Source organism: Motacilla alba, chromosome 1 (assembly GCF_015832195.1).
Source record: "Motacilla alba alba isolate MOTALB_02 chromosome 1, Motacilla_alba_V1.0_pri, whole genome shotgun sequence".
NCBI lineage: Eukaryota > Metazoa > Chordata > Aves > Passeriformes > Motacillidae > Motacilla > Motacilla alba.
Window position 1 is genome coordinate 10,485,559 of NC_052016.1, and position 23,660 is coordinate 10,509,218.

At 42.2% G+C, this 23,660-nt stretch overlaps 3 protein-coding genes across 10 annotated transcripts in view; 2 read left to right on the top strand and 1 right to left on the bottom strand.

Annotated features, from left to right (window-relative positions):
- Positions 1 to 1,734: 1,734 nt before the first annotated feature.
- On the top strand, positions 1,735 to 12,229 carry N6AMT1 (N-6 adenine-specific DNA methyltransferase 1). 7 transcript variants are annotated; one of them, XM_038142660.1, is made up of 9 exons: positions 1,738 to 1,914; positions 2,775 to 2,864; positions 3,280 to 3,370; positions 3,905 to 3,988; positions 4,095 to 4,236; positions 4,902 to 5,839; positions 8,333 to 8,514; positions 9,864 to 10,085; positions 10,400 to 12,229. In XM_038142660.1, the coding sequence occupies exons 1-6, from the start codon at positions 1,769 to 1,771 to the stop codon at positions 5,006 to 5,008; spliced, it is 660 nt and encodes a 219-aa protein (XP_037998588.1). In that variant the 5' UTR covers positions 1,738 to 1,768; the 3' UTR covers positions 5,009 to 5,839; positions 8,333 to 8,514; positions 9,864 to 10,085; positions 10,400 to 12,229. The 7 variants fall into 7 exon arrangements, with proteins under 7 accessions (XP_037998597.1, XP_037998588.1, XP_037998564.1 ...); XM_038142636.1 differs by having other exon boundaries at positions 4,902 to 5,029; positions 5,408 to 5,839; positions 9,864 to 12,229; XM_038142653.1 differs by having other exon boundaries at positions 4,902 to 5,029; positions 5,706 to 5,839; positions 9,864 to 12,229.
- On the bottom strand, positions 5,341 to 17,081 carry CGGBP1 (CGG triplet repeat binding protein 1). 2 transcript variants are annotated; one of them, XR_005257583.1, is made up of 3 exons: positions 17,028 to 17,081; positions 13,827 to 14,788; positions 5,341 to 5,475 (listed from the first exon to the last, which is right to left on the bottom strand). XR_005257583.1 is itself a non-coding variant. In XM_038142682.1 (2 exons), the coding sequence occupies exon 2, from the start codon at positions 14,765 to 14,767 to the stop codon at positions 14,264 to 14,266; it is 504 nt and encodes a 167-aa protein (XP_037998610.1). In that variant the 5' UTR covers positions 14,768 to 14,788; positions 17,028 to 17,081; the 3' UTR covers positions 9,536 to 14,263. The 2 variants fall into 2 exon arrangements, 1 of the variants encoding a protein (XP_037998610.1); XM_038142682.1 differs by lacking the exon at positions 5,341 to 5,475 and having other exon boundaries at positions 9,536 to 14,788.
- Positions 17,082 to 17,576: 495 nt separating this feature from the next.
- ZNF654 (zinc finger protein 654) overlaps positions 17,577 to 23,660 on the top strand; it is a 30,264-nt gene continuing 24,180 nt past the window's right edge. The window contains exon 1 of the mRNA XM_038137350.1: positions 17,577 to 17,746. Coding sequence (XP_037993278.1) covers positions 17,615 to 17,746 — 132 coding nt within the window. The 5' untranslated portion in view covers positions 17,577 to 17,614. The remainder of the gene's footprint in view (positions 17,747 to 23,660) is intronic.

Sequence of the window (23,660 nt, forward strand, 5' to 3'; positions counted from 1 at the left end):
GATTTCATGAAGTATGAAACAGCCAAAAATAATAAGCAGTACAGCTGAAGGAGGTGAAGTAATTTCTCCTACTGCACTCCAAAGCTTGACCACCTGGAGAGACTAAAAAAATATATCCGAAGAATTAATTGTCCTAATATGGGCACAGTGCAAAATTCTGTCTCTTAACATGACTTCATTTGGCCAAAGGAATGGAATTGTATGGAAGCTTAATATGTTTTACAAGTACTTGTTTCTCTGGCACAGCAGCAAATCTTTGGGAAGGCAGATGAAATGAAGGAGCATCTACTACATTTCCTTTGGAGCCAAAAAAAGCTGGTATTGTCTCCTGAAGAGAAAGTAACATTTTAAATTAAAAGGTAATATTAGTACAAGATCAAGTCCATGAATAAATTTACTCTGGAAACTGAAATTTTCTGAACTTCTGAGCTTCTACAATTGTTTTTTCTGGGTAGTGGATCAAGAAGCCTATTTTAAGATAAAGCTTGGTGGTTTAATTTCCGTGACAGGACAAAAACAATCCTTGAGTCAAAACCTCATCTTTGGATCTGTGAATATTAATCTCTGCATATCTGATTGCACTGACTTTGTTGTCACCTTTTTCCTCCACTGACCTAGAGAGTCACCTCACTCAGAATTTGAGTGTTCAGGGCATTGATAATCCAAGATACACATTTAATGGGAATTAGAATCTGTTCAGGTCTTTCTTCTGCTTTTGATCAGAATGTCTTTGGGTTTTGTTGAGTAGAGAAAATCATTAATCCAATCTGTGGCCTGAAATTTTTCCTCAATCCTAAATTACTGCCTCCAGCTCTGGGGTCTCAGCACAGGAAGGAGCTGGAGCTGCTGGAGAGAGTCCAGAGGAGGCACCAGGATGTTCAGAGGGATGGAACAGCTCTGCTGGGTGGAAAATCTGAAAGAATTGGGATTGTTCAGCCTGGAAAAGAAAAGACTTCAGGATGATCTAATTGCAGCCTTCCAGTACCCAAAGAGAGCCTACAAGGAAAATTGAGAGAGACTATTAACAATGGGCTGGAGTGGCAGCACAGTGAAGAATGGCTTCAGATGGATAGAGAGTAGCATTTGAGTGAATATTAGGAAGAAATTATTTTACTGAGTGAGGGTGAGGAAGGCCTAGCACAGGGTGCCCAGAGAAGCTGTGGCTGCCCCTGGATCCCTGGAAGCGTCCAAGGCCAGGCTGGACAGGGCTTGGAGCAACCTGGGACAGTGGAAGGTGTCTGACCATGGCAAGGATGAAATGAGATTAGTTTAAAGGTCCCTCCCTACCCAAACTAATCGGTGTTTCTGTGACTCTCAAGTTCAGATGCTTGGTACATAAGGATGATGTGTAGATGTGCTGGCTAAGAATCACAGTAATATAGTCCTTTTATTATTAGAAAACAGAGCTTTTTTGGATATCAATATCAGGGTTTACCCCGTGCGTTTCAGAAACTTCCTCAGCAGCTCTTTCCTTCGGGTTTGTGCTGACTCCCCGTGGTCGTTTTTGTGATGGAAACACCATTTGTGAAGCCGACACCGAAATCAGGAGCAGGAACAGCATCGCCCTCCCTCTCGGTCCTCAGGAGCACCGGCGGCGGGGATGGCACATAAACCACACCGATGGTGTTTAATGTTGGATTGAGGCCATGAGATGCCACCGCACCTGCTGCAATTTCGGGTCGAGCACACCCGAGCGCCGCGGAGCGATGCTCGGGGGGAACGGCCGCGTTCCGCCCCGTTCCTGCCCTTGTCCCGCCCCTTCCCCCGGATGCGGGCCGGGATGGCGCTGCCCACCCCGCGGTACGAGCACCTGGGCCCGCGGGGGCCCTTTCGGGACGTGTACGAGCCGGCCGAGGACACCTTTCTGCTGCTCGATGCGCTGGAGCGGGACGCGGGCAGCCTGCGGGAGGCTCGGTGCGGCGGGGCTCGCTGGGGAGCCGGGAGGAGCGAGCTGAGGGGGGATTGCTGGCACAGGGGTGTTAAAGCTGTGAGGGAGCTCCAGAGGGGCTTTGGAGGTGAGGAAGGGCCAGCAGGGGGGTAAGCTGAGGAGGGATTGATGGCACAGGGGTGTTAAAGCCATGAGAGAGCTCCAGAGGGGCTGTGGAGGTGGGGAAGGGCCGGGAGGAGCGAGTTCAGGGAGAGTTGCTGGCGTAGGGGTGTTAACGCCATTGGAGAGCTACACAGGGGCCGCGGAGATGGAGTAGGGTCTACACGAGGGTGAACTATGTGGGGATTGCTGGCACAGGGGTGTTAAAGCCATGAGAGAGCTCCAGAGGGGCTGCGGAGATGGGGAAGGGCCGGCGGGAGTGGCTGAGGGCGCTTGGCTTCTTCAGCCTGGAGAAAAGGAAACCTCGTCGCTGTCTGCAGCTTTCTCTTGAGAGGCAGCAGAGGAGCCAGCACTGGTCCTGCTCTGTGTGAGCTGAGGGGCTGGCCTCAAGCTGTGTGTGGGGAAGGGTGGATATCAGGAAAAGGTTCTTCTCCCAGAGGCTGGTGGGGCACTGGAGAAAGCTCCCCAGGGAATGGTGACAGCACCATCCTGACAGAGCTCAGAGAGTCTTTGGATAACAGTCCAGGGATGCACAGGGTGGGATTGTTGGGGTGTCTGTGCAGGGCCAGGGGTTGAATTGGATGATCCTTGGGGGTCCCTTCCAGCTCAGGATATTCTGTGATTCTGTACTTCAACGTGTTTGGGAGGACAGCATGTTCTATAATGTTGTCTTGAGCAATGCTGTGTCTGTTACAAACAAAAGTCATCCAGAGTGTTCTTTCTTTAGAGTCGAGATCTGCCTTGAAATAGGATCTGGATCTGGTGTGGTTTCAACATTTCTGGCTTCTTCCATCCTTGGACCCAGTGCATTTTACATGTAAGTATAACAGCACTTAAAGTGTTGCATGCAATAATGAAGGATGCCTAGCTCAGGATGCTTAGCCCTCTCATATATATTTATTATTTTCACATTTTAAAAACTAGTCTTTTCTCAATTCTATACATACATAAATCAAAGCAAAGAGAGCTTGTTGAGCATTTCTGAGCTTATGGTGCAGCCTGAAGTATTTACTTCAGGTTCTGTAACAAATGAGTAGTGCTGTGACTAGAAATGCATTTTCCCATTTCTCAGACAAATTGCTGAGCCTACACTTGTGTTTGCTGAATTTAATCCTTTTGAGTCCCTTTTAACTCAGAATATTCTGTGATTCTATAAATTAGCTTGTGGTTCATAGTGTTAAACTTCAGGTACAGTACCCTATAACTTATATGTTGTAATATTTCCGTTTTAGATGCACAGATATCAACCCCATGGCAGCTTACTGTACCCAGGAGACAGCTCTGCTTAACAATGTTCACCTGCAGCCTGTCATCACTGACTTGGTAAGAGAGAGGTTTCAATAGTATCTCCTTCATAGTTTGTGTAATTTTTTAATACTTACTGGAGATCATGGAATCACAGAATAGTTAGGGTTGGAAGGGACCTCTGGACATCACCCACTGCCAAAAAAAACCCAACCAACTACTCAAGCTCTAAAATTCAAAATTAAGCTCTAAGAATTAATTGTATTAATTAAATAGATCTGTACATATAGTTTGGAAAGTGCTGGACAAGGAATTCTATAGTGGCCTGACATTATCATAGCCCTTTGTCTGAAGTTATGCAGTTCTTGAATCTCAGCCTTTTCTGATTTAATTAGAACTTTTGTCTGTTGTTACCTTTAGTTTCTTACAAAATTTGATATGGAGAAAAGCTATTTTTTATCTTTAACCCTTTTATATATTTATAAAATAGGATGTAGGTAGGCCACAATAAATAGGATTTTAAATGGCTGAACAACTGCACTTTTACAAAACATTTGCATTCTTCATGTTCCCAAAAAAAACCCCCCACACAATCATCAACTTCACCTACAGGTCAAAGGATTATCCCCAAGATTAAATGGGAAGGTTGATCTGATGCTGTTTAACCCACCATATGTGGTAACACCTTCTGAAGAGGTAGGAAAATTTTCAAATACACATTAAAAATAGTATTGCTACTGTCTGTTGTTGTGACAATTCTGTCATTCTGTTTTATGATGATCTTTGCTTTCCTTCTTCCTAGGTGAAAAGCCATGGAATAGAGGCATCCTGGGCTGGGGGCAAACAGGGCAGAGAAGTAATGGATAGAGTTTTCCCATTAGTACCAGACCTGCTTTCACCAGGAGGATTATTCTACTTGGTCACAATTAAAGAAAATAATCCAGGTGATCACTGTCCTTGGACATTCAAATAGGCCAAACCAGGTTGAATATGGTATAAATCAAAATGTTGATCACAGATTGACCAAAACTGCAAGCAAATTTATCAAAACTAAGAACTCCCCAAGCTAGTTTGGAAAGTGTGTGAGACCCCAGCAGCTCTGCAGGAGTTCAGTTCCAAGTTTGGAAGGTGGATTAATTAAGTCTGAATTAATTAATGATGCCAGGCCAGTTCTTTCTTATGGAAGAGAATGGTGATGTTAACTGAAAAGGCTTAGTGGGAAATGTGATGTCTTTCATTTTACAGGTGTAGAGAAAAGATTTGGTATTGTTCCTTCTGATTTTATGCTTAATGGCCACAAATGGTCATGTAATGACAAGATTATTCTTCACACCTGATTTATTAGGCAGCTTTTGTGAGAAGGTGCTACAAATTTCACTTTCTCCTACAGTTTAGCTTCAGACAGAATTCTAGCAAAATACTGAACTGCAGTTTGTAAATTGTGAGCTTTATTTGTGTTTGGTGGGAGATTATTTTCCATAAAAGTTCCTGTGTGAAAGAATAGGAGGACAGAGTTTAGAAACTTTGCTTTACAGCTTGACAAATATTTTAGAACTGTCTTCTATAACCAATTTCAACTCATTTGTAAACACTGCACTTTCCATTGCAGATGAAATTCTGGAAACAATGAAGAAAAGTGGCTTAAAAGGCACACAAGTACTTTCCAGGCAAGCAGGACAAGAGATGCTGACAATCCTCAGATTTAGGAAATCTTGATAACTTCTCTTCACCTGCCAGGTAGTAGGCATGAAGAAAATTGTACACAGAGTTGTCAGTTGGTAAACACTGAAGTGAATGCAGTCTGCCCTCTGTTAATGGCAGGAACTTACTCATACAAAACAAAAGAAATAAATGAACCCAAAAACTGAACTGGGGAACCAAATTTCAATGGGTTCATAATGATTTAATAACCTCTGACATAATCAATGCCACACACCAGAGAGTCTCACCTCTACAAACCATGCACATGTATCACTTTTAATTTGTAGTCTTCAGCTGTCATTGGTCAGAACCAGGATCATTTTACACCATCAGCATTCACCACAAACTGCAAGTTTACAAGCAGCAGTGTTAAGGTTTCCTTCTGTTGGCTTAAAAAGTTCTTTCCTCTCCCAGGATCAGCGTTCTCAGCACGGATCACTTTGGCCTTGATTAAGGACCAGAGTCTTCCACGTCCCTCTGACCTTCAGAGAAGAAGAAAGAGCCTGGTTAAAATACACAGATGCTCAGAGTTCAGGACAAAAGCATTTGGAGGAAGTTTGGATCAGTGCTCAGATGGAAATACAGTGGCACTTTATACAATGCAAAATGTGAAGGCAGAGTTAGGAGTTGTTTCACTTGTTCTCACATAGCTGTCAAATATTTTTAATACTCAGGGTACTGAACTTCTCATCTCTTCCAACATATGTTCCAGCAGCAGATAAGGAGGATTCTCCAATTCTTCAATCCTATGTAATGAGAACAACAGTTCTGCAACTCATTAAACACCTTCCCTGATCTTCAGAGATGGCTTCTCAAGGAATGATGGAAAATTTTATTTTAGTAATTGTACGTATTTATATTGCCATTGGGATTTTTTTGAGGAATGCAATTTTACAAATAGAAATGAAATTCTAGTAGTTTTCACTTTTTTCCCCCATTTTAAAGAAACACTAATGTAGTTTTTCTGGTGTACATTGAAGTGTTTTCTGGGGCTCTCATTGTTTTGTCTGTGGATACAAAGCTTAAATAAGTTGGCTTTAACTCCCAGCTTACTTTTGACCAAAATAAAACCCAAACAAGTTTAGAAGGTGTAAGATGGAAGGGCATTAAAAGAAAGTTCCATCGTGATTCTGAAGAGATCGACTTGCAAGACTTGTGTTTGTGTAATGCTCCTATAAACATTGTTTTGATATTTGTAGTAATTTGTGTCATTTTAGCAGTGCTTTATCACAGGAGGATACTAGGCACAGTGTAGTCCTCACATCAGTCCAAATTAGCAGAGCCTCTTACTCAAAAACTTTTAGAGTTGAAAGTGGGATGATAATTAGATGTGGTTAAGCTAAATAATTGCAGCTACACTGTCAAATTAAGGATAATTTGACTGCAGACTGGACCTAGAGCTTGTAGGATTTCCAGATTTCAAGCTCAGGGTTGAATGCTACCAAAACCTTTGGCCATGGTTCAAAAGTACTTTGTTCTCAGGTGCTGAAGTTCTTATCTAGCCAGTTACTGAGTATTTCTCAGTTATTATCATTATCATCCTCTTCAGTTGAATTAGGAGGCTCTGTTATGGTAATAAAATCAGACCCATTATCTCCAGGGTGCACTGAGCACTGCTTTGGTTTCTGTTCTCCACCTGTAATGTTTAATAGCTACAGACAGGTTTAATTATGAGGCCACATCTTATTGTAAACTTGATAATTGCTCTGAGCCAGAGTTACCTGAAGAATCTACAGGAATATCCTTTTTATCAACATGACTGGAGAAACCTTTATTGTCTGGGCATTGGAAAGAGAAAGTGATCCTGTGGGTTTAAAAAACATCTCCCCTTCAATGGCTCCTGGCTGCCCTCACAGAGTAATGAAGAAAACTGCAGGTTTTTTTTTTTGTTTGTTTGTTTGTTTTTTGAAAGATGCTGCTGCACGTGAGGTTTTGATTTTAAAAGAAGCAAGATAGCAGAGAGGAGGGATGGAAAGCAGGTTTTTAAATGTATTCAGTGCTTCTGCATGACTCTAATTCAACATCAGTCAATTAAGAAGTTGAAAAAATTGGCTGTTCACAACAATCTGCACTGTAAGGGATGATTGTTTCTACTGCTTGTTCTCAGCATCTTCATAAGGACAAGTAATTTGGATTTTGTGTGTTCCTTTCTCAGCATGTCTTTAAGATTATTTTCCCTCTAAATATTTTTAAGACATCGAAGCACTTAGCTGAGCCTTCCCAAAAACTTTTGCCCATGCAAAGTTTCTTCATAAAGTTAGAACCAAATTGAAAACAAACAGGAATTTTGTCTGTAGCAATTGTCACCTCTGCTTATGATGGAAATGGTTACCAAAGTCTAAATTACCAGAATGTTTTTCCCAGAGTACTATTTTGGAGAAAATAATTGAACAACTTTCTGAAATGATATGTTTGGATTTCTTTTTTTCTATTGAAAATTTTGTGTTTGGATGGAGCGTGTGATCAGGAGAATCCTACTGATGTTTATGAGGACCTGAAAAAGCCAAAAACTCCAGCCTAAATGGAAAATATTTATGGAAGAGAACTCCGTTAGTGTAACTTCACACACAGCAGGGCTCCACTTGAGCCAAAACACTCCTACCACAAATTGCATTTTTGTGCACTGAAGACACCTGGTGGCTGCATCCACAGCCAGCTCTGAGAGAAAAATTAGTTATTCAGGGAAGTTTTTCTCTTGCTGAGACTTAATTACCACCTTGAGTCATTCTATTTTTATGATATTAAGGTACAAATGAGATTTTTTGATCTCCAAATGGTAATTTAGATTTTTTAATTTTGTTTTTTAACTCAGTCCATGGATTTGAGACACTGCAAAAGTATAGTTTTGCTTTAAAAGCATGTTTCAAGGGATAGTAAATGCTAAATAAATACAAAATAAGTATTTGTCAAAGTAAGGAATGAGAGTCCTAATCCTCAACTGTATAATTAGGAAAGGCAGATGGCAGAAAAAGATGTCACCAGATGAGAACTGTCTGTAGTAACTCAGTAACTTTTTTGCTGAATCCTAAGAGATGTCAGGTAATAAATTCCAATAACTTATTCCATTTAAACACAACTAGCACAGCTCTCTGTGTTGGACATGATTATTTTGGAGGAAGAGGCTCCAAAAACATGGGGTGAAATTCAGACCTGAGGATTGCTATAAATAGAAACTTTACCTGATTCAGTCCCCTTTGTCACTGCTGTTGCTACTTTACTGAAGGCAAGTGAAAAAAACCCTACCATAATCTATGCAGTGTTCTTTCTGTCCCACCTCAGTTTTTTTTTTCCTGACAAGACCAACGTTCTATTTCGGAGCTGCATTTTTCCTGTTTGCAGGAAACCACAGAGTGAGACACAGCGTTCTGAGAGCGGGCTCCAGGAAGTCTGCTGAAAATTACCTTTTAACACTGCGTGAAGGAGGTTTTAGTGCCTTAAAGGAACACGTTCCAGTGTCCCATCAGCTCCTTGCCTGTCACTGGTGATCACAGAGCTCAGGATTTACTGCTGCACCAGCCAAGGTAGCCCCTGCAGTTTTACTCCTGTAATTCCCTGTTAAAGGAGGGGTCAGCTCCTTCATTCTGATGTAAGTCCTTCACAACACGAGATTCTTTGCATCTCCCTGCTTTTCCCTCAGCAGTTTCAGGAGATGAGCTGAGCCTTCTTAAACAAAAGCACACATCTTGAGCCAGGTTCTGGATTGTAGGCCGAATTGGGTGCTCTCACAAGGGGGCTCAGTTCATTTTGTCCAGAGCTGGCTACAGCTGTAGTCAGGGGTTTGTTGTCTGTAAAACACTTCCGTAAGTGCAACCATGGGTATTGTAGCTGTTGGATTTGTCTTGAGGTAATGACAGGCTTCAGAAATAAGGGGAGGGAGGAAACAATTTAAAACTAATTATAGAAGAATTGAGGTGAGAAGGTGTCAGTTACTGCAGTGAAATCGAATGCTGAAATGGAGCTATTTTGTACACCGGAGGACAGATTAAAAAACCACTTGAGGCAAACCAATATACAAACCCCTCCTAAAAACCTCTAAAGTCCCTAAATACTTTTCTGCCAGCTCTGAACAGAACTACTGAACAGTAGTTTCACCTGAGCAGCAGTAGCTCTCTGTATTCCAACTCATCCTGCACTTTCTGCGTCTATCTGAGATGTCTTGTAGATATGAAAGAGGTGGCCACACGAGCCACAAATCCCAAACCCTTTGTAAAAAAAGTGGTGGGATGAGGAAAAAAAAAAAAGTATAACTGTCAGAGATTGCCTCTCCTTCAGCCTATGCAAATAACATATATCAAACCTAATTATCAATACCACTGTGGCCTGAAAGCTGTGTGTACTTAATCCTGATGCATCCTGGATATGGATTGAACTGCCTTGATTCAGTTAAAAAGGTAAAATGTCACATCAGAATTTAGCATGGCCTAATTATTCAACTTTAAATATTTGCTTCACCTAGTTCTGCATCAGCTTCCACAGAAATCCTGATAACCCTGATTTTGCAAGTGTGCATGTGCTGTTTCATACACAAATTGTCCACACAAGAAAATTTTACAAAGGGTATGTTTATTTCTATTCTGTTTTTCCATTTCACAACAAAAAGCACTTGATCTTAATGTGCTGTGACCTGGAAATGACTGAAAATGAGAAAATTATGGTTCATAAATTCATCAGTCAAGATGTTGCCTGAATTTATCATTGATCCATCCTCAGATGTCAAGACAGGTCAGAATTCAGGAAAAGAAATGTGTAAACAATCAAACCCACACTTGATGATAATTTTTGATGGGTTGATGTTATTTGCTCAATTTTCATGAAGTCCCCAAGAGAGAGGGATCAAACTGTGACCTTTTTGGATTCTTCCACATTGCAGAAGCCCTTCCTGAAAAGATCTGAGGCCTTGGGTAGCTGCAAGATCCCGTACCTACAAATTTACTGCAGTGTCAAAATGCACAGCAATCATTCCACCTGGTATTCACTTGGAGCAGAAGGCATCATTAGGGAATTTCTGTCACCATGAAGAAAATCAGGAATTGACAGGAAGCAGAGGTTTTGTATAACCAGTCCTGAAACAGACTTCAGTGTCACTGCACAGGTAAATCAACCAAATGTTTCAATATCTGATGACACCTTAGGCTACAGCAGCAGCTCCTTAAATTTTCCTGTCCCCATCTATTTATTGTGTCTTATATTACACCACTCTATGTGAACTACCACATGTTCTTAATCCACTTGATTGGTAAAATAAGAGATTATGCATAAATTCTACAAAAAAGGAATACCTTTATTTTTTTTAAGAGACCGTTTTTTCATTACCAAGTGAAAACTTTACAATGTAAAGTATTTCTCTTCAGTATTGTTTTAATATAAAAACTTAAATCACTTACTCTGGTCTTACTGTTCCTACAGGAAGTCTTGTGGCACTGCAGGACCCAGGTATCTTCAGCCTCACTTTAGTATCTACTCATAAGTTCATGACTTATTTTTTTAAATAAAACCATTTCTGTGGCCACTCACCATCAACAAAACATCCCTACCACCAAAACAAAAATGAAGCATCTTCATCAGACCAAAAGAGACTAAACTCTAACAGCACTATAACAGTGAGAAACTTTGTTAAAATAAAAATATTTTGAAAGTTAGACACGACTTTAAAATTGTACAAAGACAACAAGCACTCAAATTACACAGAGTAAGTAGCAGTGAGTATGTGAATGCAACAACAGTGAGCCTTGCCTCTTTTTATATGTAAATATAAATAGAGATTATCCTTGTCAAACTTCCAGCTTTTTTTTTCCTTTTTCCTGAAAATCAGCTCATTATGCTGCAAAACCTAACAGTGAGCATCTCACTCTTGAGTTCAACAGAATTGCTAAAAGGGGCTCTGTCTAAAACCAGCCTTTATACCATGAGAATATCCCATACTGTGCAGAACAAGTTTTTCTCTCCACTGAAAAACAATTCCCTTTTATTATGCTGAATGCTTCACCTTTCCATGGGACCTGCCAAATTAAAGGCTTCAAAATTATTAAAAATTCTGAAGCTTGCTCCTGTTTTTTCAAGAACATGAAAGCTGAAACTATCATGGTGTGTCCATGTAAGGAGTCACACAACAGAGAATGCTCCTGTTAGTATTTTACTCTTTGCAAGTTTTGTTTCGAGAAAAACACTTGGGAGTAATTTTAGTTAATTTGGCTAAATTAGTTTAAGTAGTGGTCAGAGAACAAAATATTTTTTCTTTTAATTTTTTTTTCTATTACATTTAGAGTTCAAATATATTCTTAAAACGTGGCAGAAAGTATCCCTTAGAGCTTGTCCCTACATTTGGATGTCAAGTGAAAAGCTGACACTGTTACCATCCTCCCTTTACTTCTGAGAGTTTTCTTCTTTACAGGAAATACATTCTTGCACAATAAATTAATCCCCCATGGTGACTGTTCAAACAACTCCATCACAGCCTCAAAACTAGGATGTAGTTATTCCTTAGGTTTAGATAGATGAGAAAACTTCTGCTGTAAATCTTCCCTGAGATCAACAGCAATTACAGTTATGTTTTATCCAGCTGCAGCCATACTGGCAAAATTATGTTCTGAATTTGAGTGTTTGCAGGACTCTGTTTCATGACAGAATGCAACCACTTACTCATATTTTCTGTAAAAATGCCTTGGTGATTTGGGTTATGTTCATGATTTTAAACTTAGTTATTCTTTCTAGATTACCTGGAAGTGCTTTATTTTTCATGGCTTTATTATTAATGTTTGTTGCAATGGATCAACATCTTGATTTTCAAAAAAGCTTGAAAAGTATTGTGGCTTTATTTTTAAATGAAAATACCCTATTATTAAGACAGCAGTGTCCTGCAAATTGAGTCCATTACACTTGCCAATTGCTTCATTTTTATGTAAAACTGTAAATTTGAAAGCAACTTCATTTTTTTTCTTCTTTTTTCTTTTTCAATTATGCAGGAGCCTATTTAATGTTCTCATGAAGCATTTCAAAATGTCTGTCAGTCTGTCAGTTAAGGGAAGAACACACAGCATCTAATCCTATCTAAAAGTATTATGGGGTGCAGCCTGGAAAATCCCATCTTAGCAAACTGAGCAAACTAGCCCAAACTCCTTTTGCCCATCCCACTTCTCATCCTACAGCTGCTTTTGTTTTCTCAATATCCTATTCTTCTCCGTTTGCTTCAATTCTAAGATAGCATTGCTGAGGTTTCAAAAAAGATTAAAAATTAAAGCAAGGATGTTGTTTCACTGTAAGGAAACAGCAGCTGTGAGAAAATACTTTGAGTTCTTGTCAGGACAGAAAAGGCTATTGGCAGTTTACCTTTCACTTTGCTTCAGAAGATTTATTAAACAGTTCTAGCCCAAGGCAGTTAAGGATTTTAAGCTAAACCCTAGCTTGTGCAATAAAAAATTATATTTAGGAAGGCATATCTTGATCTCTAGGATTAGATTAAAAAGTTGCTGCTGTTATTTCTGTCTGAAGTCCTAGACCAGCAGTGGGCTGAGCACCCCTGGACTGATGCACATGGGTAAGAAACTTTCTGCTTTTTAGCTTTGTCCATTTATTCCAGCAGGTTTCATAGCAGGACATGGAACACAAGTGCATTTCTGCAGACTAATTGCACAAAAAAATAGTTGTTGCTAAGTATGTAAGCCTCTCTCAGCCCAGCAAAGGAGACTGCTCTAGATACAGCTGGGGAAATAGCTTTAAACCCAAAATAATCTGGTTATTTTGTCTCTTTTCAGCAATTCCTTGGTATTGCTGTAAATAAACTGCAGCAAAACTCTGCTGGGGAAAGGAAGCTGGACAACTGGCTCCACCCTCAGGAGTTAAAGCATCCTTATGCCATTGTACCCATGGAGAGGGAGGATTCCTGTGCCCCCACGAGATGCTTGGCACCTGTCTGAACCCAGAGCATCTAGAGCAGGCAGAGGTCAGTTGTATTCCAGCACTTGGCACAGTACTCCCTCATTTCATTCCAAACCTTTATGGAACATATGTGTTAAGTGAACTATTTGGCATCATCATTTGGAATAGCTTTGTAACTATTTACTAGATTTTGGAGAGGGTAACATTATTGAAATTCTTCAATTTCCCATTTTGTTTTCTGCCAGTCCAATAGATGTGGCTGTGGCACAGAGTAAGAAATACAGCCCAGGTCTGTAACTCCATTTTAAGTTCAAAATGTATCTGCCTTCCTACTTGTGTTTACAAGTACTGAAGAACCTTTCCAGTACTGTTTTAAAAACTATTTTATCCACTTCAGCTCCTTTGACTGAAAGGCTGATAAGGCCAGGGGTGTAAAGGACCTTTAGGGAGAGATGGGGCAGCCTCTTCTCCTGTGCACAATGAAAAAACCTTCCCAACTCCTCAGTTTAGTGCCTCTACCATCCCCAATTTAGATTTAGCATAGTCCTGTTAGTAGGAAAAAGGCAATAATCTCTGCTAAGAACTTGGTCCAGTATAAGTTTCCCTTGACAGCAGCTGCACTGCAAACCACACTCAGCTACTGGTTTGTCTACTCAGCTTTCAAATATTGGCACTGAAATGGAAGGGGGCATGTGAAACCAAGACAAAGGAAGGGTGATTTTAGAAAAGCAGACATGGCAAACCTGCAGAACTCCCAGCCTTATGAGAATAGGGGAGTTCAGAGGTCAGTGCAAGAGACTGGCTGGTTAAGCTGGATAATGAATACATCCACAGTTGCACCAAACAGCATAAGAGAGAGTTCTAGAAGAAAAATGTTTCCTGTTTCAAAACGTAAACCAAGCTTGAATAGAAAGTTGCAATAGTCCTCCCCCAACAGAGCAGTGATATTTTAACTAACCATCCTAGAGCTTCTTGCATTTCAAAGGTGCAGCACCTCTTCTTGGTCACTCAGGGACAGGATACTGGACACAGCAATCCACTGCCACGAGCAGCAATCCCTACCACACCTTCTTCTTAGATGCACTGTGAACTGGGGTCCTCCATTCAAGTGCCTTTTTCTCAGCCTCAGTTATAGCTGGACTGAACAGAGATCAGGTGTATGCCAGGGATGCTCCCTACATTCCTCACGATACATCGATGTAGCTCTGAAGTCCACAGCAGGGTTAGCAACAATCTGTGGCACACCGCTAAGTTCAGGAGTAGATTGTCATTTCTACAAGAATACAAAATAGCTTGTAAAATCAATATGTAACACTGTATATATGCATGAATATAAAAATAAACCACACCATCAATATGTAAAACTTCACAACAAGGATGAAAACAGTTCTCTTCTCAACGGTCTTCAGTGTTGATGAGCTGGTTCTCATTGTCATAGCCATCAGGCAGATAGGCTTTCCTTAGCTGCTCTGATTTGGGTATGGAGCTGCCATTCTTAACGTAGCGGGACAGGAACGCTCGCACAGAGGGGTGATCGGCCTTCTCCAGGGGGATATTGGCCTCCAGGCACATTTTCACAAAGTCCTGGATCACACTGCTTTTCTCTGGCTGGGCAGCGCTGTTGCACTGCAGGGAGGCAGTCAGAGTCCTTTGCTTCTTCCTGACGTTCTGCTCCTCGAACTCCGCCTTCCTCTTGGTGTGCGTTTTGGACTTGAGGTGGTCGTTGATGGCGGACTTGCGCACGTGGTTCAGCACCACGTTGCAGGAGGTGCAGAAGAGCTTCCCGCCGTCCTCGTGCAGCTCGCTGCCGAACTCCGTCACGCGGTCCTGGGGGGTCACATACAGAGCCGTCTTGGAGCGGTTCCGCGACGGCGCCGACTTCACCCCGAAGCGCTCCATCGCTGCCTCTGGCTCGCCGAGCTGGGGAACGAAACAGGAGTTCATTCAATGTCCAGCCTGGCACCTGCTGACACCTAAAATGTCATTAGTTACAAGTGATACACGTTTGTGACACTGCTATTGAAAGGCTTTTCATCTGCAAGTCCAGGTAATTGGGAGAATGAAGTTCCTTGTGGGCCAGAGCAAAACGCTTTTTTGGTTTGGTTTTTAGGTTTATTATGAGGAGTGCTTTTTGTTATTTGGGTTATTGTAAGAGTCTATTTAAACCGTACTAAATTCGGACCATTAGTCTATTTGGACTAGACTAAAAGTTTATACTTTTAGTGTAAGATTTTATTAATGTGGTGAGAGGTTTTTTCTATTTGATTTTTTATTGTATGTATTATGAATCTGTTAAGATTGTGGTGTATATATATGTGTAGTTATAAGGTATTAGATTGTAATTACAGAAAGTGTTTTTTAATAATTGTTTGAAGTTATCCTCACATCACTAATATTGTGGTGATTCAACAGAACCCTCAAAAGCCAATCTGTTAATCACTTAAAGTCAAACAAAACCACTTTTTGCTTTTCTTGAAGAGCCTTTTTTATCCTTAGAACTTTAGGACAAAGGGTCCTTTCTTCTTAGCATTTTCAACATATTTGACAGCTTCTTAATTATGTTGAGTCAGTGTTTCTCTGTATATTTTATACAGCAAGCAAGAAAACCATTACTGTCACTTTTAAAAGCCAGTAACCCCTAACAAAAAACAACCCCAAACCAAAACCAAACCAAGGCTTTGCCAGCACATGTTTGGAAACAGCCCTGGTTTTTAAACCACAGCTATTAGATTGAACCTGGAGCTTACAGCAAATAATTTTTGTCACTGCTGGAACAGCCTAATGGGAACATAGAATTGCATCTATTGCAATGCCTAATAAGAAATTATATTTTCCAGGAGGTTTAACATCACTCTAAACTAGACCATGTCACCGAAGCGGGCAATTAACCAGTTAAGCGCTCTGAAATCAAACAGTGTCCTTTTGTTGTTGAGGTAGGGAGCAGCTACTGCAAATCTCAACTAAAGATAATTTAACACCATTTTAAAGTAAAGTTGAAGTCAAGTAACAGCTCTGTTCAGGTTTGAGGTTTTCTGAGCAAAATTAATGGTCACCACATTAACTGCCCATTTCCTTAAAAAAAGCCAAACAAAAAAAAAAACCAAAACAAAAGGCAACAATGATTCTTTTAATATCCTGATACCCCCAAATGTTCTTATCTCTTCTTGTTTTTTTCTGTTACCTCGTTTGCTGTTGCAACATAAAAAAAAAAAAAAAAAAAAAAAAAAAAAAAAAAAAAAAAAGTTGAATACATTTTCTGCTTCCAGGACGGGTTTTACCCGCCCTGGAACTAAGGGAATAGAGAATGTTATCTTCAACACTGTCTTTTTTTCTTAAGCCATTGCTACATGAATAGATAACAAGCTTCTGCAAAAAAAAGGAAACAAAGATCTTGGTATTAGCTACTTTCCTAGTGATTTTTTTTTTCTCTCACTACAGCTTTGCAGACCCGTAAATCTTAGACTGATACAATGATAAAGAATCTTTATGCAGCATCAACGTAACCTTCTTCATCCTTTTTGTTACTTTATACATGAGTTTTCGAAGCAACCATTTCCTGAAATCAAGCAGAAGTCCTAACCTAACAGAAACTTGTTGCTTTGGCTTCTGAAAGGCAAAAAAAAAATTCCGCCACCAAACCAGGTGTTTGTAGTCCTACTGCAGCAAAATCTCTCGGGATTCTGAGAGCAGCAGAACAGAGGATTTTTGGTAGGCCTATTTTTTTTTTTGGTGGTGGGGGGAGGTGTCAGGTTGTGGCGTGGTTTCCTTGCAGAGGGCTGCTGCCTCCCCACCTCGGGGTGCCCACGGATCCGCTCCCCGGGACACTCCGGGCGAGGCGGCGGCCCCGGGGTCTCGGCTGCGACCGCTGTCACCGCACCGGAGCCGCTGCGTGAGGAGCACAGCGGGTCTGCATCTCCAAGCGCCCGGCGAGTTCCACCCTGGGACCAGGACCATTATTCGGTGCGTTCCTCGCCCGGGTTTGTCCCCCGGGCTGCCGGCGCCGTGTGCCCCGTTCAGGTTAAACGCGCGGAGCCCGGCCCGACACAGTCCAGGCCCCGCGGCTCCGGCCCTGCCCCGCAGCGCGGGTGTTTCCCCGGGAGGCCCCGCAGCCTCCTCTCCCCGCGCGGATCCGCGCCAGCCCCGTGCCGGGCACCATTACCCGCAGCGGCCGCGCCGCCCGCCCGGGGCCGCCCCGGGGCTGCTCCGCCGCCGCCGCCGCCGCCGCTCCGCGCTGGGCCCCGCCGGGCCGGGCCGGACGCGCCGCTCCGCCGCAGCCGTACGGCCCCGCCGGCCCCGCCCACCCCGCCGGCCCGCCGCCGCCGCCGGAAGTCACTCGCTGATTGGTTGGTCGCGGAGACGGGCGAGGCTTGCGCCCAATTAAGAATGGGGGGCGGGCGTGAGAACGCTGATAGAGGCATGCACCGACCAATCAGAGCGTGGGCGGTGGCGCTCAGTGGACGGGGCATCGTGCAGGAGGCTGCGGAGGGGGGCGTGACAGACGGTGCGAGCAGCCAGTGGAAAGGCGGGACTGAAGTAACGACGAGACTTTTTCACCAATCGCAGCGCGCTCCCGCGAAGGGGCGGGGCCAGAGGTGAGAGGCTCGTTGATGGGCAGGGCGGGCAGACCAATGGGAGCGCGGAGCGGCGGGGGCGTGGCCGGACGCTTGGCGGCGCGGCGGGGGTGGCTCTTCCGGCGCGGCGGGGCGGGGCGGGGGCGCTCGGTACGCGCGGGGCGGCGGGGCCGCCATGGCGGAAGACGAGAGCGACCAGGAGTCGGAGCGGCTCAGCGAGGAGCTGGAGGCGCTGGTGGCGCCGGGGCTTCCGGCCGGGCTGCCCGCTCTGCTCCGCAGCCAGTACTACTGCCGCCGCTTCTGCCAGGTGAGCGCCGCGGCGCCGGGGCAGCGCCGGGGGCAGCGGCTGAGGGAGCCGGGCCGGGCCCGCACGCTGCCGGGCCGAGGAGCGGGGTGCGGGGCGCGACCCGGGGGAGCGGGGCCGGGCCGGGCGGGCAGGGAGGCTCCCGTGGGGAAGGGAAGGAGGGCGAGGCGGGTCCCGGCGCGGGGCCGGAGCGGGAGCGGGCAGGGAGAGCCGGGGGCGGCTGCGGGGACACGCGTGGTGCTGCCGGTGCTGCGGAAAGAACGATCCCGGGTGGCCTCGCCTGCGTGGCGGAGAGGAATTAAGGGCCTCGAGAGCGGTTCTTGTCTCGCTGACCGGATATAGACCAGGGTGTTTTAGGATTTTTAGGGTTTTGTCCTTTGAAAAGCAGCTCTTTCTCGATGAGGGCCCGGGATTGTTGTGCTCCTCGCAAGCCCTTTAGGTGTGCCTTGCAAAGTGACAAGCACCAACAGGTTGCTTCTCATGGTTGCTTTCATCAGCAGGTGTGGATGGAGCATTAGTTACCTTTGGTATATTTCAGCCACGCCGTTTACTGCTGCCCAAAACACAGCCCAGAGGTCATTTTATATAGAACTGCTTCATTTTATCAACTTTTTCACTTGCGTCACCACTACAGTTGTCTTCTGGCATCTACAGAAGTGTGATGCCATGTTGTCGCTTTGTTCCTGTTTCATCGTTGAGTGAAACATCCTGTTTGAAATATTATTTACTGTTATATGTGCTTACAATAATCTTGGGGGGCATTCTCACTAAGCCCATGGGTTGCTTTTTGGGGCTGTTTATCCTTTCATGTTTTCTTCTGTTTCATGATCTCTCAAAAATTGCAGAGCCAGTAAAAGGAGAAGCAAATGTTTTTGGAAGTCGGGCATTTTCTACAACTGTAAGGAATGACAATCATATTTGATTATGTTGGCTGGTTGGAAAGACATTTACTTTTGCTCAACCCTGGGGGTTTTATCTTAAATTTTTCTCTCTGTGCCTACTGTATGTTGAATTTATTGTGTTGAGGAAGTGTAGACAAGGTGAGAGCTTCATGTGCTAATGCCAATTCCAGGGAACAGTATGAATTGGTAGGAAACAGAAGAGGACAAGGCAGAGGAAGAATTTTCCTGTGAAATAGTTGTATCACAAGTGTTTTATGTATTTTATATATCGTGTTGATTTATGCAGATTTTTTTTTGTGTGTGTAGGGAGATTGCCAAACCCTCTCCCCTACTTAGAGTTGATGAACTCTCCAGAAAAGCAGCCAATGTTCTGAGTATGTAAAGGGCTCTGCTCCTTTTCTCTTAAACTTTCTTTTCAACAACGCATAGTTTAAATAATCCTGAAGAGAGTAAGTTAATATATTAACAGTTTGTCCCCAGGGGTTTTTGGTGGGGTTTTTTTTTGTTTGTTTTTTTTTTTTTTTTTTTTTGCTTGTTTTGTGTAAATTTGGCCTGGTGTGAACAGCAGTCATGTGCTCAAAGTAATCAGTGTTTTGTTTAAACATGCTTTTTAGTAATGGGTTTTTTTGCTGATTTAACTACACAAACACAAGATCCTAAGGGGTGTGCTGGTGTGAAAAGCCTGTAGCTGTGTGACGTTCATGGATTGACAACAAATGAAGTTGTATGTGCTCCACATGAGCTCATTTTTCCTCATGGGATTGACACTCTGTAACTATACATGTTATATATATTTGTACTTTTCTATCCAGATCTCCTGAAGGATGTATTTGGCTGCTGAGCAGACTGAGCCTTCCCACCTCACTCGACTTTGCACTGCTAACACAGTTTTGCTTGTCCTCATACTCATTTGGCCCTTCTGAAGGTCCTGGTTTGCCTCCTGTGCTCCTGGTTTTGTGTCCTAAGTGGAACAGCAGTTGTAGAAATAGTTGCTTAGCGATGGTGCAGTGAGTTTGGACTCCCCAAAAGAAACATTGTTATTTTCAGGATAACAACCTATCAAAACACTTGGCTGTGCTTCAGACATGGTGCTGGAGCTTGCTGTCACCTGAAAATAATATTGTTAAGATTGCTTGTAGTTAAGCTGATGAAGTCTGAGCATCTCTAAGTAAGAACTACAGGATAAATGAAGCGAGGTGTAAGTAAAGCCTTTTTTAGTCTGTAGGTCTGTTTTCTGTACACAGAAAATCCTACTGATCTTTGAGAGAGTGGCTTAGAGCTTGAAATGTATTGCTGAAATGAATTGCACATCTGTCATCCTTGAGTGATGTTAGAAAGGTAAAAAACCTGCTGTAAACAGCCAGATTCAGTTCTCTTGAGGCCTGGGGTATTGTAGCTCAACTTGAGTTTTGGATTGATTAAGTACCAGTTAAAAAAGATGAGGTGTCAGGATTATGAGAGCATTTTCCTTAAATTTATGGGTAATCACAATTTAGTGATACAAGATGCAGCTGGAATGTGGCATCTTGAAGCCCATTTGTAGTTTTGGGATCTGGGTCTTGTAGGTGTTTGTGGTCATAGAGAGTCGTTACAGCCTGAATCTTTCAAGGCAAAATGGAATAAAATCTTTTCTTGGAATGGTATTTGAGATTGATGACATGGGCAAAGCAGAAATCAAGCTTTTTGTGGCTGGAAGGGAAAAAAGACTGTTGGAAGATGAGTCAAGTGCCCAGCTTATGCATCTCACCAGCTGTTTCTGTGTTACTTTTTTCAATTTGCTGATGTGGCTTTTCTTCTTATTTGTGGAGTTCCAGGCCCACTTGGATGTTGGGAAAAGCAAATCTGCTGTTCCCTGCTTTGGCAGACAGAAGAACAACGCATCTGTAACTACTTTTTAAGTTAAAGACATTTGAAAGGTGGTACCTAGAAGAAACTCCCTCAGCCTAAGAGTATCAGCTTGTGTTTGTATGCAGAATTTGAAATTGTTTCAGGTTTCTCAGGAACTGTAGCCATTGACAGGTTCCTGTGAGACAGAAATACACATGGTGAAGGGCAGTGAAAACAGCATAGATGGTGACTTTTTTGGTATGAGGTTTAAGGGGAATACTTTTGTAATTGGAAGGATTAATTTCCAACTTTATTTGGCTTAAAAACAAATTTTAATGGTGAGCTGAGAAATGGATATAGCTTCCTTCATTGCACTGGAAGTGGGTACAGTTTTATTAACTAGAAAAAGAAATTTCTTTTTGGAGATATTTTCTCATAATTTTAAATACTATCAAAATATTACAAGTTGCTTGCAGCATTTCTGCAGTTGTCCTGAGGGCTGCATAACTATACTAGATGTTATTTTATGTTGTTGGTACTATCTGGAATAAACACCAGGTGAGTTCGTCTCAAGTAACAAGGTGATGCTGTGAGGGGTAAACATTCCTTGATCTGTTCTTCCTGTGGCATCAGCTTACAACCTTCCAGCATGATCCCACTCCTGAAAGAAAGATTACCTCCTTTGCTTACATTAGGTGGTGGAAAAACAATTCTTGGGCTTATAAAAGAAGTTAAGTAGTAAAATATAGCAACACACCAGAGAAGAGTTTTTTCTGGATTTATTTTAGGAGGCAGAAAAAGGCAGGGAGGGGTGTGTGACTCAATTGTTGTTCGTCTTGCTTTGTGGTGATGGAGGTAAAAAAATATACAACTTTATTTGTTTGTTCTTCTGACATTGGGGTTAATACCGTTTCACACTTTTTGTGCCTAAATTTGAAAGTATTTGCTTTTGTCTCTTACTCTGGACTTCAGATCTATAGTGGTTAAGTTGTTTTTATATTAAAAACAAAACATAACCAAAGCAACTGCAAGCAAAACTTCCCCAAACCTTTAGGTTATTCCAGACTTTATTTTATCAAATTTTTGGACCTTTGGGATCCATATTTGATCTACATACACCATTTTAGGGCTCAGCTACACAAGTCTTGCTCACATGAATGCTGGTAGTGAAAAATGATTTCTTCAACATCCTTGAAGCTTATTTCTCTGAAAAGGCACAATCTGTAATTTTTCACCACTTATCTATTTGTGTAATAATTTGTAATGTTGATGTTTTGGGGTTTTTCTACCTTCCTGAACAAATATGCTTTATCCTTGTTAATGGCTCAAATTTTAAGAGCGCTGTTGTAAGTAATATTTGACTTTCTCATAGTTTTGAATGTTGATACTGCTTGTTACATGAAAGCTTGCAAAGGGCCCAGCATACATTCCAGTAATTAAATTTCAAAGAGTACCATAACTACTTGAAAAAATTTAAATTTAAAAATTAACCTGTCATGGTGTTTTTTACATTGGGACTGGTGGAAACCAGTGTGTTCACTTTACTTATTGGTAGTTTAGTATTGTGCTGCTTGAGTTTCAGGGAAATTAATGTTTAAAAGGAAATCCTTATGAAATAGATGTGGCAAAAGCACGTGGTTTTTACTGCCAAGTTGGATGCCAAGATGAGCTTCCAGTTGTGGTGAGGATTTACCTGTGTGTGCAGAAGGGTGTACTTGGCCTGGGTTAGGTTGTGTCACTCCTTCCTCTGACGCTTGATGGGAAGACTGATAAGGGTCTGTCATGCAAAACTGGGCTCTGGTGGGTGAAGTGCACTTGACTCCTCAGTCAGTTCCTGAGAATTCACAATAGCAGTTGATTTGCAAGCTCTTTATCTGAAGATTGACTCCTGCAGGCTTCCAATCTTCAGTGCTCTTGTCATTAACATCATAAAATCTTTTCTTATTCACATATTCAGGGTGGTTCTCATCAGCTTTTGTGCCTGCTGTCCTTTCAGCTTTACCCTGGGAATTGGTCTCCCTGTTTTACAAGTAGGATTAAGGAGTTACTTTTTTCCAAAAGAAACATTCGTACATTTGTGCTATACATTGTAGGCTTTTCTTGATCTTTGTAACATCTTTTTACTTCTCTGAAACTTTCCTCTTTCGCACTTTCAACTTCCTGGTGTTTCTACTTCTCGAGGTTTTCATGCCTTTTCATTAAGTATAACTTTTGTATGGAAATAAGCTCGTTATTTTTCTTTGGAAAAATGTATCAGGATTATAGTTTAGAAAGGAGTTGTAGGTTTTTATACCTAAAGGGAGGATCTCCAGTGAGTAATGCTTCTGTCTGATGGCTTTGCTACCTGGGCTTCTGTCAAGCTAGAGAAGGCACACTTGGTGCAGGAGCTAATGCAAAATCTAAAAGTTGTCCTTTTGTTTAGATAAGGAAAAGAAGTAATGGCGCTTCTTCACTGATACACCTAATAAATTGTATTTTACTGGTTACCAGTCATGTGGATGTAAGCAGTTGTGTGTTCACAAGATTGGCAGTTCTCCCTTTGATATGTGAGCAAAACAATTCCTTTCATTAGTTGACTTTTTCATTTGGGGGGCGAGGTGCTAACCAAAAGATGAGGAGGAATATTTCTACTTTTTCAGTATATATATTTATCTCTCAGCCATAAATCACTGCTCCAGTCATCCCAAACTGCTTTTCTAGAATTAATGTATAGTTTTCACTGTTGTGCAAGTGACAGACTATATACATACGTGACTTTTTTGCTGGCTAAATGTAATGTGCATATGGTACCCAATCTTGGGAATTGTTCTTGCCTTTTGCAGGCTGAGGAGATGGATGATATTTTGGAGATTAAGAGTAGGGGGAAAGCATTTAGCTTTAAGAAGGGTAGAAACTTGTCTCATAGGATGCATCATGCTGTTGCTGGGTGATGTGTTTTCTTTTGCCACAAGTGTGATTATGTTTAGTTGCTCCTTATGTAATATTCACATGTGAATTGCAGTAAAGGCATTGCTTACATATTTTAGTATAAAGCCATTTTCAACTTTTACATGTCAAGTAATATTTCATATTACCCTAAAATCGTAAGGCTTTTCCTACTGTCTCTTTGGATAGTAAAATCCTTATTTTTAAGGACATGGTTGGCTTGTTTGTATTTGGAAACAAAACAAAATGCTCTTCATCCACTG